Source organism: Salvelinus fontinalis, chromosome 9 (assembly GCF_029448725.1).
Source record: "Salvelinus fontinalis isolate EN_2023a chromosome 9, ASM2944872v1, whole genome shotgun sequence".
Taxonomy (NCBI): domain Eukaryota; kingdom Metazoa; phylum Chordata; class Actinopteri; order Salmoniformes; family Salmonidae; genus Salvelinus; species Salvelinus fontinalis.
Genome location: NC_074673.1, coordinates 18,291,591 through 18,311,518, shown reverse-complemented (window position 1 = coordinate 18,311,518; position 19,928 = coordinate 18,291,591). Strand labels below are relative to the sequence as shown.

Below are 19,928 nucleotides of genomic sequence, written 5' to 3'. Positions count from 1 at the left end.
TGCCAAATAAGTTCTGTTATAGTCACAGACATGATTCAAACAGTTCTAGAAACTTCAGAGTGTTTTCTATCCAATACTACTAATAATACGCATATATTAGCATCTGGGACTGAGTAGGAGGCAGTTTACTCTGGGCCCGCTTTTCATCCAAACGTGAAAATACTGCCCCCCATCCAAGAGAAGTTTAAATTTAGTTTATCTACAGGAGACACATAGTGATGAGGCTAATGAGGTTGACTGGGGTATGTGTTGGGAGGGGCAGCATATACTCAGTCATGGTACTAATTTTATTGCTAGGGTGGCAATTTTGTTTTCCTCAGGCTTAGGGGTGACTGTGGTATCTACAACAGAGATTTTTCATATTTTTTATGTTTATGCTCCTAATGAGGGTACAGAGCGTATTGCTGTATTTGATCAAATAAAGGAAACCTTAAAACTTCTTGTCAATATGGGGGCGCTGTTTTCACTTTGTAAAACATCCTGCCCAAATTTAACTGCTTCGTACTCTATTCTAGATCGTACAATATGCATATTATATTATAGTTGCTCACTCAGAATGACCCTGGACTAGTCATTAACTTACAGGACAAGAGACATGAACTGAGGTCGTTTTTACATGAAAGAGTGAAGGGTGTCTTGATTAGGTCTCGCTTTGCTACCCTCAAGGGTATGGATGCTGCTAGGACTTTTCTTTTAACCACTAGGACAGTCAACATTGCAACGCAAACAGATGGTCTGCCTTCGTCTCCCTGATGGCAAGGTGACCACGGACAACGGTGAGATGCGCCAACATGCCGTGGATTTCTACTCTGACCTCTATAAGTCAGAGGATTGTGATCCTCTGTGTGCTGAAGAGTTGTTACATGGACTTCCTCAATTGGACCCTGAGCAGAGAGCTGCTTTGGACTCTGACATTACTCTGCAGGAGCTGTCCACTGCAGTTATGCAGCTCTCGTCAGGCCGAGCCCCTGGCATCGATGGTTTACCATCTGATTTCTATAAGAACTTTTAGGGTTCTATTGGGAGGGATTTTTATGAAGTGGTGTGTGAATCTTTTCATGAGGGTTTTCTTCTTGTATCCTGTCAATGTGCTGTGTCATTGTTGCCAAAACAGGGGGATTTGGCTCTTTTAAAAAACTGCCGACCTGTTGCATTGCTGTGTATAGAATATACAATTATATCTCAGTGTCTCTCAAACAGGTTGAAAGAATATCTGGGGCTGTTGGTCCACAAAGACCAGTCTTACTGTGTACTTGACCGCTCTATTGTTGATGACTTGTTTCTAATAAGAGATGTTTTAGACATTTGTAAACTGTTTGATGTGATTGTGGGTTTGCTTTCTTTTGATCAGGAGAAGGCTTTTGACCGTGTGGACCACCTATACTTGTTCAAAACAATGAAAGCTTTTTGGTTTGGGGATGTTTTTTTGTCTTGGATAAGCTTACTGTATGCTGGGGCTTCATGTATGGGGGAGGTGGGGGGTGGTTTGAGCTGCCCCATGCCTATCCAAAGGGGTATTAGGCAGGGATGCCCAATTTCAGGACAGTTATATTGTCTGGCAATTGAACCAATGGTTTGTTTTTTTAAGAGCAAGGCTTACTGGTTTCTCTGTGCCGGGGGTTATGAAGGGTCCCACGATAGCACTGTCTGCGTATGCCGATGACATGACAGTTTTTATTACAGGGGGTGAGGATTTTAACGCTTCGAACACACCGGCTGCGTCATTGCATCACTGCTGCATAACATTTTGCGCAACTAGGCAACTATACTGATGCAGGTACCTTTTGCAAATGGTCGCATGCGGTTGGACACATGGAGGAGAGAATCATTTTCGCAGTATCCTCAAAACCGTGTCTTTTTGACACAACTGCTGACAGCTACAGGGACATAAACACAAAAAATGCTGCTTGGAGACAAGTGTCCACGATAGTAGGATTGCCAGGTCAGTTTAGTAGTGAGCTTGTGCTAGATGTGGCTAGTTAGCGTTAGCTAACCTAGCTTGCTAACCTAGCCAATGAGGTGTGTGTGAAAGAAATAGTCAAATAAATTATGCTAGTTACTACCCCTAATAACTTTACCAAATGTTCATGTTTGAAAGAGTGTGAATGCTAGATAAATAGTCATGGAAATAGTAGATACTACTGTACCCCTGTTAATTGGGTCAAATAACCGTGTGTGTCTATGTGTACAGTAGGTGACATGTCCATGATAGCTATCTAATAACTATGGTAATGGTTTGGCTTATCATGTTCATGTCTATGTAGAAGAAGACTGTAGGAGGAAGTGGAGAGGACTCAGGGACAGGTATCAGAGAGAGAGAAGGGCAGAGAAAGAGAAGAAGAGGTCTGGGTCAGCAGCTTCAGGCCAGCAGCCTTGGCGCTTCTGCCACATTCTGTCTTTTCTGGATCCATTTATTGTGCCTAGGGCAACGAGTGGCAATTTTAAAGCCAGACCCCTTACGTCATCCACAAGTGTTGTCGCCACTGGTGCATCAAGACCCTCAACGTCACCTACAAGTGCGACCATCACCTCCACCGGTGTAGTGAGACCCTCTACAACATCATCCACGAGTATGACCTCCACCGGTGCAGCCATGGAAGATGATGAAATGGAGGAAGCACCTCTGGATCTAGGACCGCCTGAGATTATTATGAACCTCACGGAAGTGACCACTGAGGACCTCGTTGAACAGGATGTGGCCGTGGAGAGAAACGAAGAGGAACAACGTCACACCAGGCGTCATCGGAGGTACCAGCCCCCAGATCCACTCAATTCATTTCAGCAGAGGCTCCTCCAAGCCGTGGAGAGGGATGCAGCCCAACCTGATGCTCACAGGAAGGAGGATGAAGAGACCCTCTTTGCCATGAGCCTGGTGCCAACCCTGAAGAGGCTGCCTCAGCAAAGAAAAGCAGCAGTCAAGGTTCAAATGTATCAGCTGCTTTTCCAAGCCGAGTTCAATGGTACGTTTTTTTTTCTCCACATCACAGGTAGTGTCATAAGTGTGCGACAGTGAAGTAAAGTAGGTCATTTTTAGAGTATACTCATGTAGGTTAATTGGTATTTCAGATCAAAGTATTAATATGAGGCAAATGTATAGCTGTTGTTTCTGGGTTAGAAACTATCCCCAAACAGGTTGCTGTCTAAATGTTTCCCTGTCATAATTATCTTTTGATCTGAAATACAAATTCCATGAGTAAACAGCAAGTATTAAAAACTTTACCACACTGTTCCTATATTTATGCCACTAACTACACAAGCAGTATTTAGTTAACATAAATCTCACCTTTTATGGTGTCATATTATGTTAAGCTTGTATGTGTTGTTTTTCTCTTCCCTTTCAGAAATGGAGTCAATTTAGCCGGCCAGCTCACAGGAAGGACAGGAAGAGGAGAGGAGTTGTCTGGTTGTTGTTTTGACCTCCCTCATTCTACCTTTCTTTTCACACACGTCAGTTCTGTTTAAATTCAGTCAATTCATAAAGTCATTTGTTTATAAATTCTTAGGATAGCATTCATTATTAGTGTTACATAGATTTCTGAATTGAAACTCATACGGAGTTTTCACAGATGCTCTTGGTGTCTTACGAGACTAAAGGTCAATATATTTATTTCCTTTAAAGCCACTTGAAAACCAGGGTGTTGAAACTTTTTGTGAAGTTATGTTCCATCGACTGGTCCATGAGGTCCAGGGGCCATTTGTTTAGCCGTGTTATGGCTACATATTATTTCCTTTTTTGCAGAAACACACACACACACACACCTCTTCATACGTCAGATCTCCTGTGCCCTGCCCTCTCTCTCTTTATGGCCATGTCTGAAGTTCCCCTACTACGTCTAGGCTTTATGAGTAGTCCCTTTAATGGTCTGCATTTGTGCCAAAAATACATGCTCTTGTTGTTCCCTTACAGATTACAGGCTACACATTCATTTTATTTATTTTTTACACGCACATACACACCTCTTTCAATAGTTTAATTTTTTAAAACATTTTTACAACACACATACCTGTCATGTTCTTTCCTGTACTTGAATACTTATTAAATTATAATGTTTTCATAGTCAGTTGTTTCATATCTAATTTAGACTTAATCTGCTTATTTCTTCCCTACACCTGCAGATCTAAGACAAGATGAAAGTAAAAACACATTCTCTTCCTATTTAGCTTTTTTTTCACCTGTATTTTGTCAGGCCAGTGAACATGGTGGTAAACTGTACTATTTGTATGGACCCTAGGTTACCCTTTCCCTTTGTTATCATACTAACTGTATGTCGTATAACCTTAATTAGTGCTCCCGCTCACCTGATGTACCATGCCAGGTGTGTATAATACTGACGTTAATGGGAGAGGGAAGGGGTTATTAAGGTGTGGTCTTTACTCCCAAATGTCACTTAAATATAGCTTCCAAATGAAGAGAGACAATGAGACATAAAATAATCTGGGGGAAAAATGCAATTTTATGGACAACGGTGGATGGTTCTTAAAATAACCTTTATGTTAGGGGGCTTTTAAAAGAGCAGTTTCACTCCACGGCATACTGCCATGGGACTTCACCTGCTGGCGATGAGAAGTAGGTGGTCAGCTTCTCCCTCACCTGGAGTGCCTGTCTGGGGGCGTTGTTGGCACCTGCCCTGGTGACATCAGGAAGGTGACCATTTGGCGTGCCCATCTCCATCCGGAGCGGCTCCTGGAATGACCTCCGCAGGTAGTTGTGGAGAACACATGTGGCCTTCACGCAGGCATCGACATTTGAGGGGCTGAGACCAAGCACTCTCCGATACATTCTCCATCGGGCTGCCAGAATCCCAAAGGCGCATTCAACAACTAACCTTGCCCTGGACAGTCGTTTGTTAAAGATCCTTACAGGCTTTGGCAATGGCAGCTGGCGTCCAGCGTAGGGCCTCATGAGGTTGGGTCTTAAAGGGAAGGCCTCATCGCCGACGAAGATGTGGGGAACAGGTCCCAGGTCTTCAGCCCCAGGGAGTGATGCAGGTGGTGGAATATCCAGGGTGCCATCCTGAAGTGCCTGGCCAAAGGCAGAGTCCCGGAGGGTCCCGCCATCACTTCCCTTGCCGTAAGCACCAACATCGACAACACGGAAACAGTAGATGGCATCTACTACAGCCAAGAGTACAACTGAATATGTACCCTTGTAGTTGTAGAATTGCGAACCTGAGCAGGGTGGAGCCTGGATTACTACATGTTTCCCGTCAATGGAGCCAAGACAGTTGGGGAAATTCCACCTCTCCAGGAACTCGGCAGCGATGGCCCTCCAGTCTTCCTCCTTGGGGACAGGCATGTATTCACCAACCAGACAGTCCCAAATGGCTTGTGCCACAGAGGGGACAATGCCTGCCACCGTGGACCGTCCAACTCGGAAGCTGAATCCTATGGTCCTGTAGGAGTCCCCTGTCGCCAAGAATCTAAAATATAATGATAAATATTGTGTGTAACTTGAATTCCACCCACATATTATATCTACTCATATAGCTACCTCATTACTGTTTATTATGCTATACTAATTATAATGTAATACTCATCAACCACCATTAACAATGCCTTCATCAGGGCAGAAGGCACCTTTCTTTTCATTTGGTAACATTGCATAATTAAAAAAGGATTATAAACCAACTTTGGGAAAAGTTATAGTCCCAATGAACATTCTGTAAAAGTACATCTGATGTCAAATAGGGACTATTAACTAGAGCTCTTTAGCTAGCTAGGTTGCACATAAAAACACTGTATCAAATATCAATCAATTATGGTACCAAAGGCTTTAAAAATGTACTAGAATGTAGCTTACCGGAGACAAATCGCCAGGCGTTCAACTGGGCTGATGGACTCCCGGTAGTTGGTATCCATCCGGGCGATCCTGGCTCCAACCATCTGGAGTAGGTGATCGAACTGGCTTCGGTCCAGACGAAAGTAACTTCGGAATTCCTCTCCAAACAGTCGAAGCTCTTGAATTAGACGGTGGAACTCCCCTGCCTGCTTTCGGGACTTTAACCATCTCTGAACCCACACAGACCTGCGCTTTCGGCGGGGCTGGTCCCGGCCCAACAGCGCGATCAAGACCACCTTCCTCAACGTTGGTCTCATTGTTGAAAGAGCCTACTCTGCCTATCTTGACTATTTATTATTGCATTTCGCTCCAAAACTGCATTTTGGAGGGAAATTATATTATAGGCTCTCACAATTAATTTGAGGATGTCATCGAATAAATAATATACTTGGCAAATAAATAAATAAAAAATGTAAAGAAATGATGCAATCAAACTGTTTTTATGTAATCCCAAATTTGTACTGAATGTGTGCAAAAATAAAAATCTACTTTTGCTACTTTCTGTCAAGTCCACTCATACAATTTGATGCATACGTTCGATTTATCGAACGTATGCACCACACAGAACGCACTGCAACTGCCTCTGCAACGCAATGCTGCAAGGCAAATGCAGCGTTCCATTGGAAATGAATGTACTTCTGGTGTATCGAAACGCAATAACGCAGTCGGTGTGTTCGAAGCGTAAGGTTCTCTCAAACGCTTTAAAGGTGTATGAGGGGGCCTCCTCATCTAGAGTTAATTGGTGAAAAAGTGAATTGCTGTGGGCAGGTCAATTTCAGATAGTGTCCGCTCCACGTTTAGCCGTGGGGCTTCAGTGGGGCAGAGATGGGATGAAGACTTGGCAAGGCCTGGTGGACATTTCTTCTAGGATCATGGCATTCCGGCTTCAAGCAGCGCAGAGACTGTTGTACAGTGATGGTTCTAGCTGGGTCGACTCAGTCGACTCATTGATGAGGAGAGTGTGTTGTTTGGGTTAAGACAAGCACCTTTTCTTCTTAAAGCTAGAGGGGGGTGATTTGTCTTGCCTGACTCCATTCTATGAGTCTGTTATGCAGGCTTGGAGAGTTTTCGACATGTCCCATAAGGCCGGAACCCCACCAGGGATGTGGCTTTATGAAGAGCCTATTTTTTATAACACTGTCATCCAGTCCTGTGCTATGGGTTCAGCCAGCCTACGTTCATGCCTGTTAGGTGTGGGGTGTACCAAGCTGGGTCGTCTGATACGGAGCAGGAGCAGATCGTTGGAAGAGCTGGGAGAAAGAGCGGGGATCCAATCATCTCGGCTACTGAGGATGGTCGTAGCTGAGGCCTGCAATTCCTTGCCAGTACTTCATCGGCACTATGTGACTGATACTTACAATTCTGATCGGTGGACGGAGGGTCTGGATTATGTGTTCCCTGTGCTGAATGTTAGTGCTGCTGCGGGGGCTTTAGAAGAGGACGTGGGGATGCTGCTTTCCTTCAATATCCTGGAGTTGGGAGAGTTCAAAGCAGTGGGAAAGAAGGCCATGTACATAATGGGTAAAAGTGTCCTGTGCTTCTTCCCTGGAAGGGGTATAATCTATGAGTGTGTTTGTCCAGGTGCCTCCCCAAAAGGCTGTTGGCGATCTTTATATAAACTGCCTATTGATAAGAGGACAGCTGACCTCCAATTGAGGATAATACATGGAGCTATAGCCACCGATATTCATCTGGTACACCTGGATCCTACTGTTGGGGAGGGGTGTCCATTCTGTGCTGAGTCTGAAACTCTGGCACATCTATTCTTAGAGTGTCCCAGGTTGGTTGGGATGATTGACCTGATCACTAGTTGGTTCTCAGCTCTGGGAGAAGTTCTCTTCCCAATTGTTTATATTTGGGCCAAAGTACAGGTTTAGTCAAAGGGGTATAGTTCTCTTGCTTAACTTTGTGTCAGGGGCAGTTAAATTAGCAATTTGGAAGACACGAAAGAACAGTATTCGGAGACAGGGGTCTGTGGATGTGGTGGGAATGCTGGAGGGGATGTTGGCAGTGAGACTGAGGGTTGAGTTCGCCTATTACAAAATGGTTAATAACATTGGGTTGTTTATGAGTATATGGGGTATTCAGAGGCTGTTGTGTTTAGTTACTGTAGAGGAAGATTTGGTGTTGTGTGTTTAATTGATGTTTAACCATGTTTTTGTTCGTTTGAGTGTTTATTGTGTTGTGGGTTCCCAGACCCAATAAAGTTTTTTTTAACTCAAAACTCTCTCTCCCAAGAATTCAACCATCAACACACATAATTTCCATGATGCTTTGTTCATACAACTAAGGTAAGTAAGGAGGTGCGAAAGGTTTAACCTTAATGTACATCTCTTCTCCTCTTATATTAATTTTCCCCATTATGAACAACAGTCCTGAGAAGGTGACTGTGGGCCCCACGGGGAAATCTGCTGGGACCTGATGTGCTGTACGCCTTTCACCTTTAGGAACGTGGCCATTTCTTGTGGCACAAGCTGCGGACCGTTATCACTAACGAGTTGGAGTGGCGATCCTCAACCTCTGGACACTTGCTATGTACATCCACAATCACAAGAAACATTCTGTCTTCGAATGGACCTGCAAAAATTGACGTGTATGCCTTGCCATGCCTCCTCCGGCCAATCCCACGGATAAAGAGGTGCAAGTTGAGGTACATTGGGAACCTTCTGACATGTGGAACTTTGCATTCTGCTTGCAGCAAGTGACGGAATCACAGTATGCAGTCCAAAGACGCTTGTCAGCAGACGATGATCTGGAAAAAGGGTGAACTTCCTCCCGTACAGATACTGGCGAATTTTACGCACTACAAAAACAATGTCTAGGACTTTCCAATCTATCTGTGCTTAGTTACTTTCTCCTTTGTTCAATGTCCATGATGCGAAAGAGGTCGGTATCTCTTCACCGGAAGGCATGATATGGCACACGATTGCACCTACACCATATGGACTAGCATCACAAGGTAGTTGGATGGGCAATGATGGTTCAAAGTGCGTCAGTGGCTCAGATTTTAGGAGTTTCCTGTCAGGTTTTGGCCAAGACTGTTCGGGTTTTGGTCACTAGATGTCCCCATTGCACCTTTTTTGTACCTTTTGTTTTTCTTGCTCTAATTATTGTTTGCACCTGTAGGTCATTCCCTTGTTAGTATTTAAACCCTGTGTGTTCCTCAGTTCCTTGCTCAGTGTTTGTAAGTTAGCACCCAGCCCCAGCCCAAGCCTTGTTTTATACAGATATTTCTCTTGTTGGATTTTCCAGAGGTTCTCTGGTTTAGTTCTTGTGTATTATTTGAGTAGTCTTTTGAGGTTTGTTTTTCCCTGCTGTTTTTTACCACTTTGTGGAGTTTCTTTTGTATTTTGGAGGATTTCCATTTTGTGCCTCTTGGCTTTATTTTTGGACATTGTGGATTTAGTTTCTTTGCCTGAAGATTTTGTTCTTTTATTAAACCACCATCTCTAGTACTGCTGTGTCTGCCTCATCTTCTGGGTTCTGACGATTTATTAGTGACTGTTTCTCGCACCGGGTCCTGACATTTCCTTGGTTTTCAAAAATTCTTCCTCACATTGTTCTGTTGATTTCCATGTTTTGTTCTGACAAAGAAACTGATGCAGCAGCTTCAGCTTTGTTGCTAAGCTTGGGATAAAGCATCCGTTGAAAATCAGTAACCCCAGGAAAAAAGGTAGTTGGCTCATGTTCTGTGGAGCTGGGGCGTCCAAGATAGCCTTGACCTTGGACAGAGCCGTGTGAAGGCCTGTGGTGTCGATGCCGTGTCCGAGGTATTCAACCGATGATTAGAAGAATGCACATTTGTCCTTACGAACTCACAGTCCATAGTCCTTAAGTCTCTGTAAGGTCACATCCAAGTTCAGGAGATGGTCCTCTTCGTCCTTTCCAGTAATGAGGATGTCATTAAGGTAGCATTATACTCATTTGACTTTTCATCCACATACATCTGCAAGTAGGCTTGACAGAGGTTGATTTTGCTGAACTTTGACCCCCAGCTAAACCCGGGAAAAGGTCATTGATGTGTGGTAGAAGATACTGCTCAGCGGACAACACAGGGTTAACTGTGTAATTAAAGTCTCCACATATCCTGATTCCACCATCCTTCGTACGATGAGTGTTACCCATTCAACCATGCTGATGGGCTCCAGGACTTTGTTCTTGACTAAAGTGTCCAAGTCAGCCTCGACTTTTGGTCCAATAGCATAAGGTACGAGTCGTGCTTTCAGAAATGTTAGTTTGCTTCACTGTAATGTCCTTCATGCTACCCAGCACTCCATTAAATACATCTCCATGTTTCTTGACGGGTAGGCCTGTCTCCATATGTCATTGTACGCACTGATGGCCAGTTTAGTGAGATTTTTCTCCAGCCACAAATGTCCCAGTAGTGATGGATAGTCTCCTTTCACAACATAGTGGCAGCTTTTCAGTTTGTCCATTTAACTGAACTGTGACATCAGTGATGCCTCTCACAGTGACAGATTCACCTGTGTAAGTCTTTAACACGATGTGTACTGGCTGAAGTAGGTGTTTCAGTGTATTTTTGTAGACTGTGTCTTACACAAGAGATTAGTTGTGTGTGGGCCAGCTGTTTGTACACCCGCAACCGTCCGGAATTGCTAATAACCCACCCACAACTATTTACTATGCCTATATGTGATAAAGTGAAAATCTGAGGCCTGCACTCGACTTTAACCCGCTAATACAGAAAATGCGCTGTAGGCTAGTCGGGGACGGTAGAATGATTTGACAGGGGGTGCAAGATTTTTTTGGCCTGATTTATATATTTATCTGCATATAATTTCAGACATTTTGGTAGGCTATTTGTTAGTCAACTAGTCTATAATTAGATACAAGCAGCTTCTCTTCTGTCATTAGGCCTACATGTTGCCCTAGAAGATTAAATAGGCTAAACCCTTGCTCACCAGAATGACATAAATCGATAGAATTAATGCTTCCATCTAGTTGACATCGTAAAGTTTTCCCTGTCATCTCTGCTTCTCTCGTGAAGCAAAGACTTTTACGGAACGGGCAAAAGAAAGAGGAAAGATTTTCTGTGCAAAAATAGGCTTGGCAGAGGTTCATTTTGCTGAAAGCTGTGAAAACGACCCAACATGTTTCTGATAAGATTTAATATTTTTGTGGTTGAAATAGCCTAGTATCAGCTTTTATGATGCTAATAAAGATAGGACCTCTACAGACGGTATCTAACTGCGCATTCGAATTCTCTCAAGATGCGGAAAAAAATAAATCATATTTCTTCACTCCTGTTCCAAAGTCAAAATTTTGCCTACATTTGGTATTTCACTTTACAGCAAGAAATGCGACTGGCAAATTTGTGGGCCTAGAGCGCCTCACAATCATCACACATAACACTGCTATTATCCTCTTTTACCACTTCACCAAATCTTTCCCAAACATTACTTTTCTAGCCCTCCCTTCTCTTTATTTTCAACTCTCCATTTCGCAGCTTTTCTCTTATTGAATTAAACTCTGACATTGGCATTTTTTGGCTCCATGGATAGACGTTAACTTTTTCTGGCCATTCCAAAAATCATTTGGCGATTTGCGTGTAGCTATTTGGCACACTTACAGTTAGGCCCTAAAGCTTAGGTTTACACACTAATGCCAGATAGCCTAAAATAATTTAACAAAAAACTTCAATGTGACCTATCGATATAAATTGCACAAGAATGATAGGCTACATTTATGGATTTTTAAAGTATTGTTTTCTCTTTATTCAACCCGCCCTTCATATATAATCACCCTAAACCTGCCCGCCCCAAAAAGACTCAAGGCTGTAATCGCTGCCAACAAAGTACTGAGTAATGTGTCTGAAAACTTATGTAAATGTGATATTTCAGTTTTATTATTAGTACATTTGCAAATATTTCTAAAAAACGTTTTTTGCTTTGTCATTATGGGTTATTGTGCGTAGATTGATGAGGAAAAAAACAATTTAATCCATTTTAGAATAAGGCTGTAACGTTACAAAATCTGAATACTTTCTGAATACTCAGTACATATAAAGTGGGTAAAGCAGTATGTAAACATAATTAAAGTGACCAGTGTTCAATGACTCTGTACATAGGGTAAAGCCATCTCTAATGTGCAGGGCAGGGTACTGGGTGGAAGCCGGCTATTGGGGACTTTTTAACAGTCTGATGGCCTGCAGATAAAAGCTGTTTATCATTCTCTCGGTCCCAGCTTTGATGCACCTGTACTGTTTCCTCCTTCTAGATGGTAGCGGGGAGAACAGGCCATGGCTCGGGTGGTTGAGGTCATTGATGATCTTCCTGACCTTCCTGTGAGGGCAGGCAGTATGCTCCTGATGATGCGTTGTGCTGACTGCCCCTGATGATGGGTTGGGCTAACCGCACTACTCGCTGGAGAGCCCTACAGTTGCAGAAGGTGCAATTGCCGTACCAGGTGGTGATATAGACCGACAGGATGCTCTCAATGGTGCATCTGTAGAAGTTTGTGAGGGCCTTAAGACCCAAGACAAATTTCTTCAGCCTCCTGAGGTTGAAGAGGGGCTGTTGCACCTTCTTCACCTCACTGTCTGTATGAAGGGACCATTTCAGGTCGTCAGTGATGTGCACGCCAAGGAACTTTTGACCCTCTCTACTGTGGCCCTTCAATGTGGATGGGGGCTTGCTATCTCTGCTGTCTCCTGTAGTCCACGATCAGCTCCTTCATTGTGTTGACATTGAGGGAGAGGCTATTTTCCTGGCACCACTCTGCCACGGCTCTCACCTCCTCCCTGTAGGCGGTCTCGTTATCGTTGGTTATCAGGCCTACCACTGCTGTGTCGTCAGCAAACTTGATGATTGAGTTGGAAACGTACGTGGACACGCAGTCATGGGTGAACAGGGAGTACAGGAGGGGGCTGAGCATGCACCCCCTTGTGGGGCCACCGTGTTGAGGATCAGCGTGGCGGAGATGTTGTTGCCTACATTCACCACTTGGGGTTGGCCTGTCAGGAAGTCCAGGACACAGTTGCACAGGGAGGGTTTCAGACCCAGGGCCCTGAACATAAGGCAAAATATTCTGTGGTCTGATGAGACAAAATTAAACTCTTTGGCCTGAATGCAAAGCGCTGTCTGGAGAAAAACAGGCACAGCTAATCACCCATCTAACACTATCCCTAACGTGAAACAAGGCGGTGGAGCATCATGCTATGGGGATGCTTTTCAGCGGCAAGGACTGGGAGACTGGCAAGGATAGAGGAACAATGAATGGAACCAAATACATGCAAATCCATTATGAGAAGCTGCTTCAGAGTGAAGAAGATTTATGTTCCAACAGGAAAACGACCCTAAGCATACAGCCAAAGCAATGCTGGAATGGCTTCAGAACAAGAATGTTAAAGTCCTTGAGTGGCACAGCCAAAGCCCAGACTTGAATCCCATTGAAAATCTGTGGAAAGACTTGAAGATTGCTGTTCACTGCCACTTCCCATCTAATTTAACAGGGTTTGAGAAAATCTAGGAAGAATGGGAGAAAATCCCCAAAACAACTCAAATCTGTAATAACTACCAAATGTGCTTCTACAAAGTATTGAATCAGCGGTGTGAACACTTATGTAAATTAGATATTTCTGTATTTCATTTTCAATACATTTTCTAAAATTTTAAAAACATGACTGTCATTATGGGGTAATGTGTATAGCTGGATAATTGTTGTCTTTTTTACCTATTTTGAAATCAAGCTGTAACTCAACAACATGCGGAATAAGTCAAGGGGTGTGAATACTTTCTGAAGGCACTGAATTCAATGCCCTTTGCACACACTGAATTCAATGACCTTTGCCAAGGTCAGATTACTTTCAGTCAATAGTCTCTTTTGTGTAACTTCACTGCGTAGCCTACATACTAGTCTGTCTCTAATGGTGTCATTTAGAACATCATTAAACTCACAGTGCTCTGTCAGCAAACATTGTCACTGATTTTCCCTCTTCCTGATTTATTCTGTGGAACCTTAACCTTTCAGCAATAACTGGTGGTTTTGGTGAAAAGTGTCCTTTCAGTATTTCTACAATGTCCCCATATGTCTTACTACCTGGCCTGTCTGTAGCAGGCTGCGTAATAAATTAAATGCCTTCGACCCCATTACACAAAACAAATGTGGCACAATTTTGTCCTCATCAATGTAATTTGCAAGAACAAAATATTCCAACCGTTCTTTATATAAGTTCCAGTGTTCAATGCTTTCATCCAACAGTACAATGTTTCCAACAATTCCAGCCATTTTTTGTTTTTCAATAGGCTCCTATCTCCTGATTGTCACTCATTTTAATATTGTCCTCAACCAAGGCAACGTTCTGTTCTGCCACGGCAACATTTTCCTCAGTCACGTGATATGCATTCACTTCACTCACGTTTCCTCCTCAAGTTTGCTTGTTAAGCAGTTTTTAATTACAAAGTTCATCTTCAAAGTTGAATAAATGTCCTTTCCTTTACCCACTGTATATTCCTCCCTTTTTAAGCACGTTGTTTTCCCGCTCCAACGCTCATCTCAAATGATTTTCTGCCGTCCCTGACGATGCTAACTCTCACTCTTAGCTAGCTTGATTATGCATGAACTTGCATCTGCTAGCGATACACGGTGCTACCACTAGCCTAGACTGTACCACATAAAATAATAGTTTTAAACATGTTAAAACCGACTTCTTCTGGACAGAATAGTCACTGTCGGTTCAGACTTACTCGTCGCCAATCTTTTGTTATGTCTTGTGGGTTTCATAGCCACGTCTTTATAACAATTCAATAATGATGAGACGGGAAAGCTGAATTCAGTTCAACCATTTATATGAACCTGATAATTTAAACACAAAACTCCCATGATGTTTTGTGCATACAACTAAAGTAAGCCAGGCGGTATGAAAGGTACATCCTGGTATATATACAACACTGGGTACTGACAGGGCGATGATGAACAGAATAAGGGTATGCAGATCACAGGAGGTTGGTGGCACCTTAATTGGGGAGGACGGGCTCGTGGTAAAGGCTGGAGCGGAATCAGTGGAATGGTATCAAATACATCAAACAGTAGAGCTGTGTTCAAATACCAATACTAACATTCTGTATACTACATACTTAATGAGAATATACTACATACTATATACTATTAGTTAATTTTAGTATACTGTAAACAAACTGTATCCTTTCAGTTGAGCGTACTAGAGCTTTGCCTGTCTACCAGAAGTTGATGCTGTTACTATGAAACCTCTTGCTAGCTTTTTAGAATAACCAATTACTAGCTAGACATTTTATGATTTTGGGTGTGTTCTTAATCTGGAGTACCAGAAGGCCCTCTAGGCATTCGTAAATTCAGAGCATTGTCAGATTTTTGTCAGATTGTCTGTTTGTAAATTCAGAGTGTTTCGCTCTCGGAGCGTTCAGAGGACACACTGGACATTCTGGCCTCACAACGGCAGTCAAGCACCCAAGCTAACAGGCTAACGTTGCCTAGCTACTTCCAGACACAAATAAGAGAACACCTCACTCTGACCATTTTACTCGCCCTAGCAGAGATGGTTAGGTATTTTTCATGTTATCCAGAGCGTTGGTGACTGTAACTGTGCTGCTGGCAACAATTGAATTACTTTATTATGCTGATGATTACTGACACCGGCCATATTCAACTGGCGTTGAGCATTCGTAAATTCATCAGTTATTCTGCGCTCTGGTACACTCAGACGAGAGTGCTCTGAAATCGGAGTAGATAGCCATAGCGAATTTACGAAAGCACCAGAATGTCCATTGAGAACGCACAACGACTATACCACTTAGATAAACTAAGAATTACAGGGTTAATCAGGTCAATAAACATTGGATAGTTAGATAGATAGCATATAGAGTGGCAAGAAAAAGTATTTGAACCCTTTGGAAATACCTGGATTTCTGCATAGATTGTTCATAAAATTTGATCTGATCTTCATCTAGGTCACAACAATAGACAAACACAGTCTGCTTAAACAAATAACACACAAACAATTAGACATTTTCATGTCTTTATTGAACACACCGTGTAAACATTCACAGTGCAGGATGGGAAAAGTATGTGAACCCTTGGATTTAATAACTGGTTGACCCTCCTTAGGAAGCAATAACTTCAAATTAACTTTTTCTGTAGTTGCGGATCAGACCTGCACAACAGTTAGGAGGAATTTTGGACCATTCCTCTTTACAAAACTGTTTCAGTTCAGCAATATTCTTGGGATGTCTGGTGTGAACTGCTCTCTTGAGGTCATGCCACAGCATCTCAATCAGGTTGAGGTCAGGATTCTGACTGGGCCACTCCAGAAGGCGTATTTTCTTCTGTTGAAGACATTCTGTTGTTGATTTACTTCTGTGTTTTGGGTCTTTGTCCTGATGCATCACCCAACATCTGTTGAGTTTCAAATGGCAGACAGAGAGCCTTACATTCTCCTGCAAAATGTTTTGATAAACTTGGGAATTCATTTTTCCATCGATGAGAGCAAGCTGTAAAGGCCATGAGGCAGCAAAGCAGCTCCAAACCATGATGCTCCCTCCACCATACTTTACAGTTGGGATGAGGTTTTGATGTTGGTGTGATGTGCCTTTTTTTCTCCACACATAGTGTTGTGTTCTCCTTCCAAACAACTTAACTGTAGTTTCATCTGTCCACCGAATATATTTTGCCAGTAGCGCTGTGGAACATCCAGGTGCACTTTTGCAAACTTGATGTGCAGCAATGTTTTTTTTGGACGCAGTGGCTTCTTCCGTGGTGTCCTCCCATGAACACCATTCTTGTTTAGTGTTTTACGTATCGTAGACTCATCAACAGATATGTTAGCATGTTCCAGAGATTTCTGTAAGTCTTTAGCTGACACTAGGATTCTTCTTAACCTCATTGAGCATTCCGCACTGTGCTCTTGCAGTCATCTTTGCAGGACGGCCACTCCTAGGGAGAGTAGCAACAGTGCTGAACCTTCTCCATTTATAGACAATTTGTCTTACTGATGAACATCAAGGCTTTTAGAGATACTTTTGTTACCCATTCCAGCTTTATACAAGTCTTCAATTATTAATCATAGGTCTTCTGAGATCTCTTTTGTTTGAGGCATGGTTCACATCAGGCAATGCTTCTTGTGAATAGCAAACTCAAATTTTGTGAGTTTTTTATAGGGCAGGGCAGCTCTAACCAACATCTCCAATCTTGTCACAATGATGGGACTCCAGGTTAGCTGACTCTTGACTCCAATGAGCTTTTGGAGAAGTTATTAGCCTAGGGGTTCACATACTTTTTCCCACCTACAGTGTGAATGTTTAGATTATGTATTCAATATAGACAAGAAAAATACAATAATTTCTGTGTCATTAGTTTAAGCAGATCAAATTTGATGACCAATTTATGCTGAAATCCAGGTAAATCCAAAGGGTTCCCTTACTTTTACTTGCCACTGTATTTAATATACTGGCAAGTTTGATGTATTAGTAGCCAACTAACATTAGGTAGCTAGCTAACATACTGGTACATACTGCTGTAATGATATGCTATGTAGTTCGTAAGGATAGCATAGCTAACAAATTGTCAGCCAATATAACTTGTAAGGTAACTTACTTGAAAAGTCATTACTTTATTACATTGCTCAACATTTTCTTAACATTTGTCATAATTAGTTAAAGCAATGAATTTGTATCCACTCTCATTGGACTTCGGCCGCATATTTTCTGCCATTTTCTTCAAATCTGAAAATGATATGAAGCCACGCCCACTTTCTGAAGAATTGCATTATGGGCCCTAAAAGCACGGAAATAGTGCTGCTCGTATACTTCGTATTTTGACTAATGCAGTACAACATCTGGGAACTTTTGCCATACTAACTATATCCATACTTTGACCAATAAGCATACTATTTACTCAATTTACGTCACAAATAGTACGGTTAGTAAGGTTAGTATGAGTATTCGAACACAGCTATGGTTTGATGCCATTCCATTTGCTCTGTTCCAGCCATTATTATGAGCCGTCCTCCCCTCAGCAGCCTCCACTAATGCAGAAGCACGCCTGCTACCAGTGTGGGACTGATCTAGTAGAGAGTGCTCAGGACAGGTTGAGAAACTCATGTCAGTGTGAAGAACTGCAGCACACTTTATTTTGGTAGAGCTTAGTAGATGGAGAAACTGTAACTGACCTGAACACGCACACAAATAAAGCCTATATAAATAAGGTGTAGGTGACGATAGCTGCACACTCTGACCTTCAAAGGTTTCAGAGTGAACCTGTTTTTCTGAAGGCCCAGACTCTCAGTATAGCTTACCTAATGAAGTGTGGGTGTGGTGTGTTTACCTCATGAAGTTGGTCACTCTGGCACCCTCTGAATGTCACCAAACGGACCTAGTACAGGTTCACAACCGTCAAAGAACCTTTCTATGCCAGTTTATGAATATTCTCTGTGCAACATCACCTTGTCTCTCATTGAAGGCTTTTAATGAATATAGCCTTAAAAATGTACAGTGGGGCAAAAAAGTATTTAGTCAGCCACCAATTGTGCAAGTTCTCCCACTTAAAAAGATGAGAGAGGCCTGTAATTTTCATCATAGGTACACTTCAACTATGACAGACAAAATGAGAAAAAAAAAATCCAGAAAATCACATTGTAGGATTTTTTATTAATTAATTTGCAAATTATGGTGGAAAATAAGTATTTGGTCACCTACAAACAAGCAAGATTTCTGGCTCTCACAGACCTGTAACTTCTTCTTTAAGAGGCTCCTCTGTCCTCCACTCGTTACCTGTATTAATGGCACCTGTTTGAACTTGTTATCAGTATAAAAGACACCTGTCCACAACCTCAAAAAGTCACACTCCAAACTCCACTATGGCCAAGACCAAAGAGCTGTCAAAGGACACCAGAAACAAAATTGTAGACCTGCACCAGGCTGGGAAGACTGAATCTGCAATAGGTAAGCAGCTTGGTTTGAAGAAATCAACTGTGGGAGCAATTATTAGGAAATGGAAGACATACAAGACCACTGATAATCTCCCTCGATCTGGGGCTCCACGCAAGATCTCACCCCGTGGGGTCAAAATGATCACAAGAACGGTGAGCAAAAATCCCAGAACCACACGGGGGGACCTAGTGAATGACCTGCAGAGAGCTGGGACCAAAGTAGCAAAGCCTACCATCAGTAACACACTACGCCGCCAGGGACTCAAATCCTGCAGTGCCAGACGTGTCCCCCTGCTTAAGCCAGTACATGTCCAGGCCCGTCTGAAGTTTGCTAGAGAGCATTTGGATGACCCAGAAGAAGATTGTGAGAATGTCATATGGTCAGATGAAACCAAAATAGAACTTTTTGGTAAAAACTCAACTCGTCGTGTTTGGAGGACAAAGAATGCTGAGTTGCATCCAAAGAACACCATACCTACTGTGAAGCATGGGGGTGGAAACATCATGCTTTGGGGCTGTTTTTCTGCAAAGGGACCAGGACGACTGATCCGTGTAAAGGAAAGAATGAATGGGGCCATGTATCGTGAGATTTTGAGTGAAAACCTCCTTCCATCAGCAAGGGCATTGAAGATGAAACGTGGCTGGGTCTTTCAGCATGACAATGATCCCAAACACACCGCCCGGGCAACAAAGGAGTGGCTTCGTAAGAAGCGTTTCAAGGTCCTGGAGTGGCCTAGCCAGTCTCCAGATCTCAACCCCATAGAAAATCTTTGGAGGGAGTTGAAAGTCCGTGTTGCCCAGCAACAGCCCCAAACATCACTGCTCTAGAGGAGATCTGCATGGAGGAATGTAACGTCCTGACCAGAGTTCTTGTCACGATCGTGTGGCGGATTGACGGACCAAAATGCAGCTTTTGGAAAATAAGCCATCTTCTTTATTAAACACAACACGAAGATGAACACGACACAAAAACTCTATACAAAATAACAAAACGACCGTGAAGCTACAAACATTGTGCACATACAAACAGGCTACAAACGTTCTTACATAGACAATTACCCACCCAATGAGAGCCTATGGCTACCCTAAATAAGGCTCCCAATCAGAGACAACCGAAATCAGCTGTCTCTAATTGGGAACTCATTCAGGTAACCATAGACTCTCCTAGAC

General features: G+C 42.8%; 3 protein-coding genes across 4 annotated transcripts in view; 1 reads left to right on the top strand and 2 right to left on the bottom strand.

The window, feature by feature from the left end:
• LOC129862196 (S-adenosylhomocysteine hydrolase-like protein 1) overlaps nt 1–19,928 on the bottom strand; it is a 44,811-nt gene that overhangs the window by 19,570 nt on the left and 5,313 nt on the right. The window lies entirely within an intron of this gene.
• LOC129862198 (transcription factor Adf-1-like) lies at nt 1,704–4,061 on the top strand. Of its 2 annotated transcripts, XM_055933617.1 has the most exons (3): nt 1,704–1,942; nt 2,265–2,960; nt 3,342–4,061. In XM_055933617.1, exons 1-3 carry the CDS (start codon nt 1,813–1,815, stop codon nt 3,356–3,358), a joined length of 843 nt encoding a protein of 280 aa, XP_055789592.1. In that variant the 5' UTR covers nt 1,704–1,812; the 3' UTR covers nt 3,359–4,061. The 2 variants fall into 2 exon arrangements, with proteins under 2 accessions (XP_055789592.1, XP_055789593.1); XM_055933618.1 differs by lacking the exon at nt 1,704–1,942 and having other exon boundaries at nt 1,984–2,960.
• Nucleotides 3,957–6,515, bottom strand: LOC129862197 (uncharacterized). Its single transcript, XM_055933615.1, has 2 exons — nt 5,801–6,515; nt 3,957–5,420 (listed from the first exon to the last, which is right to left on the bottom strand). The coding sequence occupies exons 1-2, from the start codon at nt 6,094–6,096 to the stop codon at nt 4,520–4,522; spliced, it is 1,197 nt and encodes a 398-aa protein (XP_055789590.1). The 5' UTR covers nt 6,097–6,515; the 3' UTR covers nt 3,957–4,519.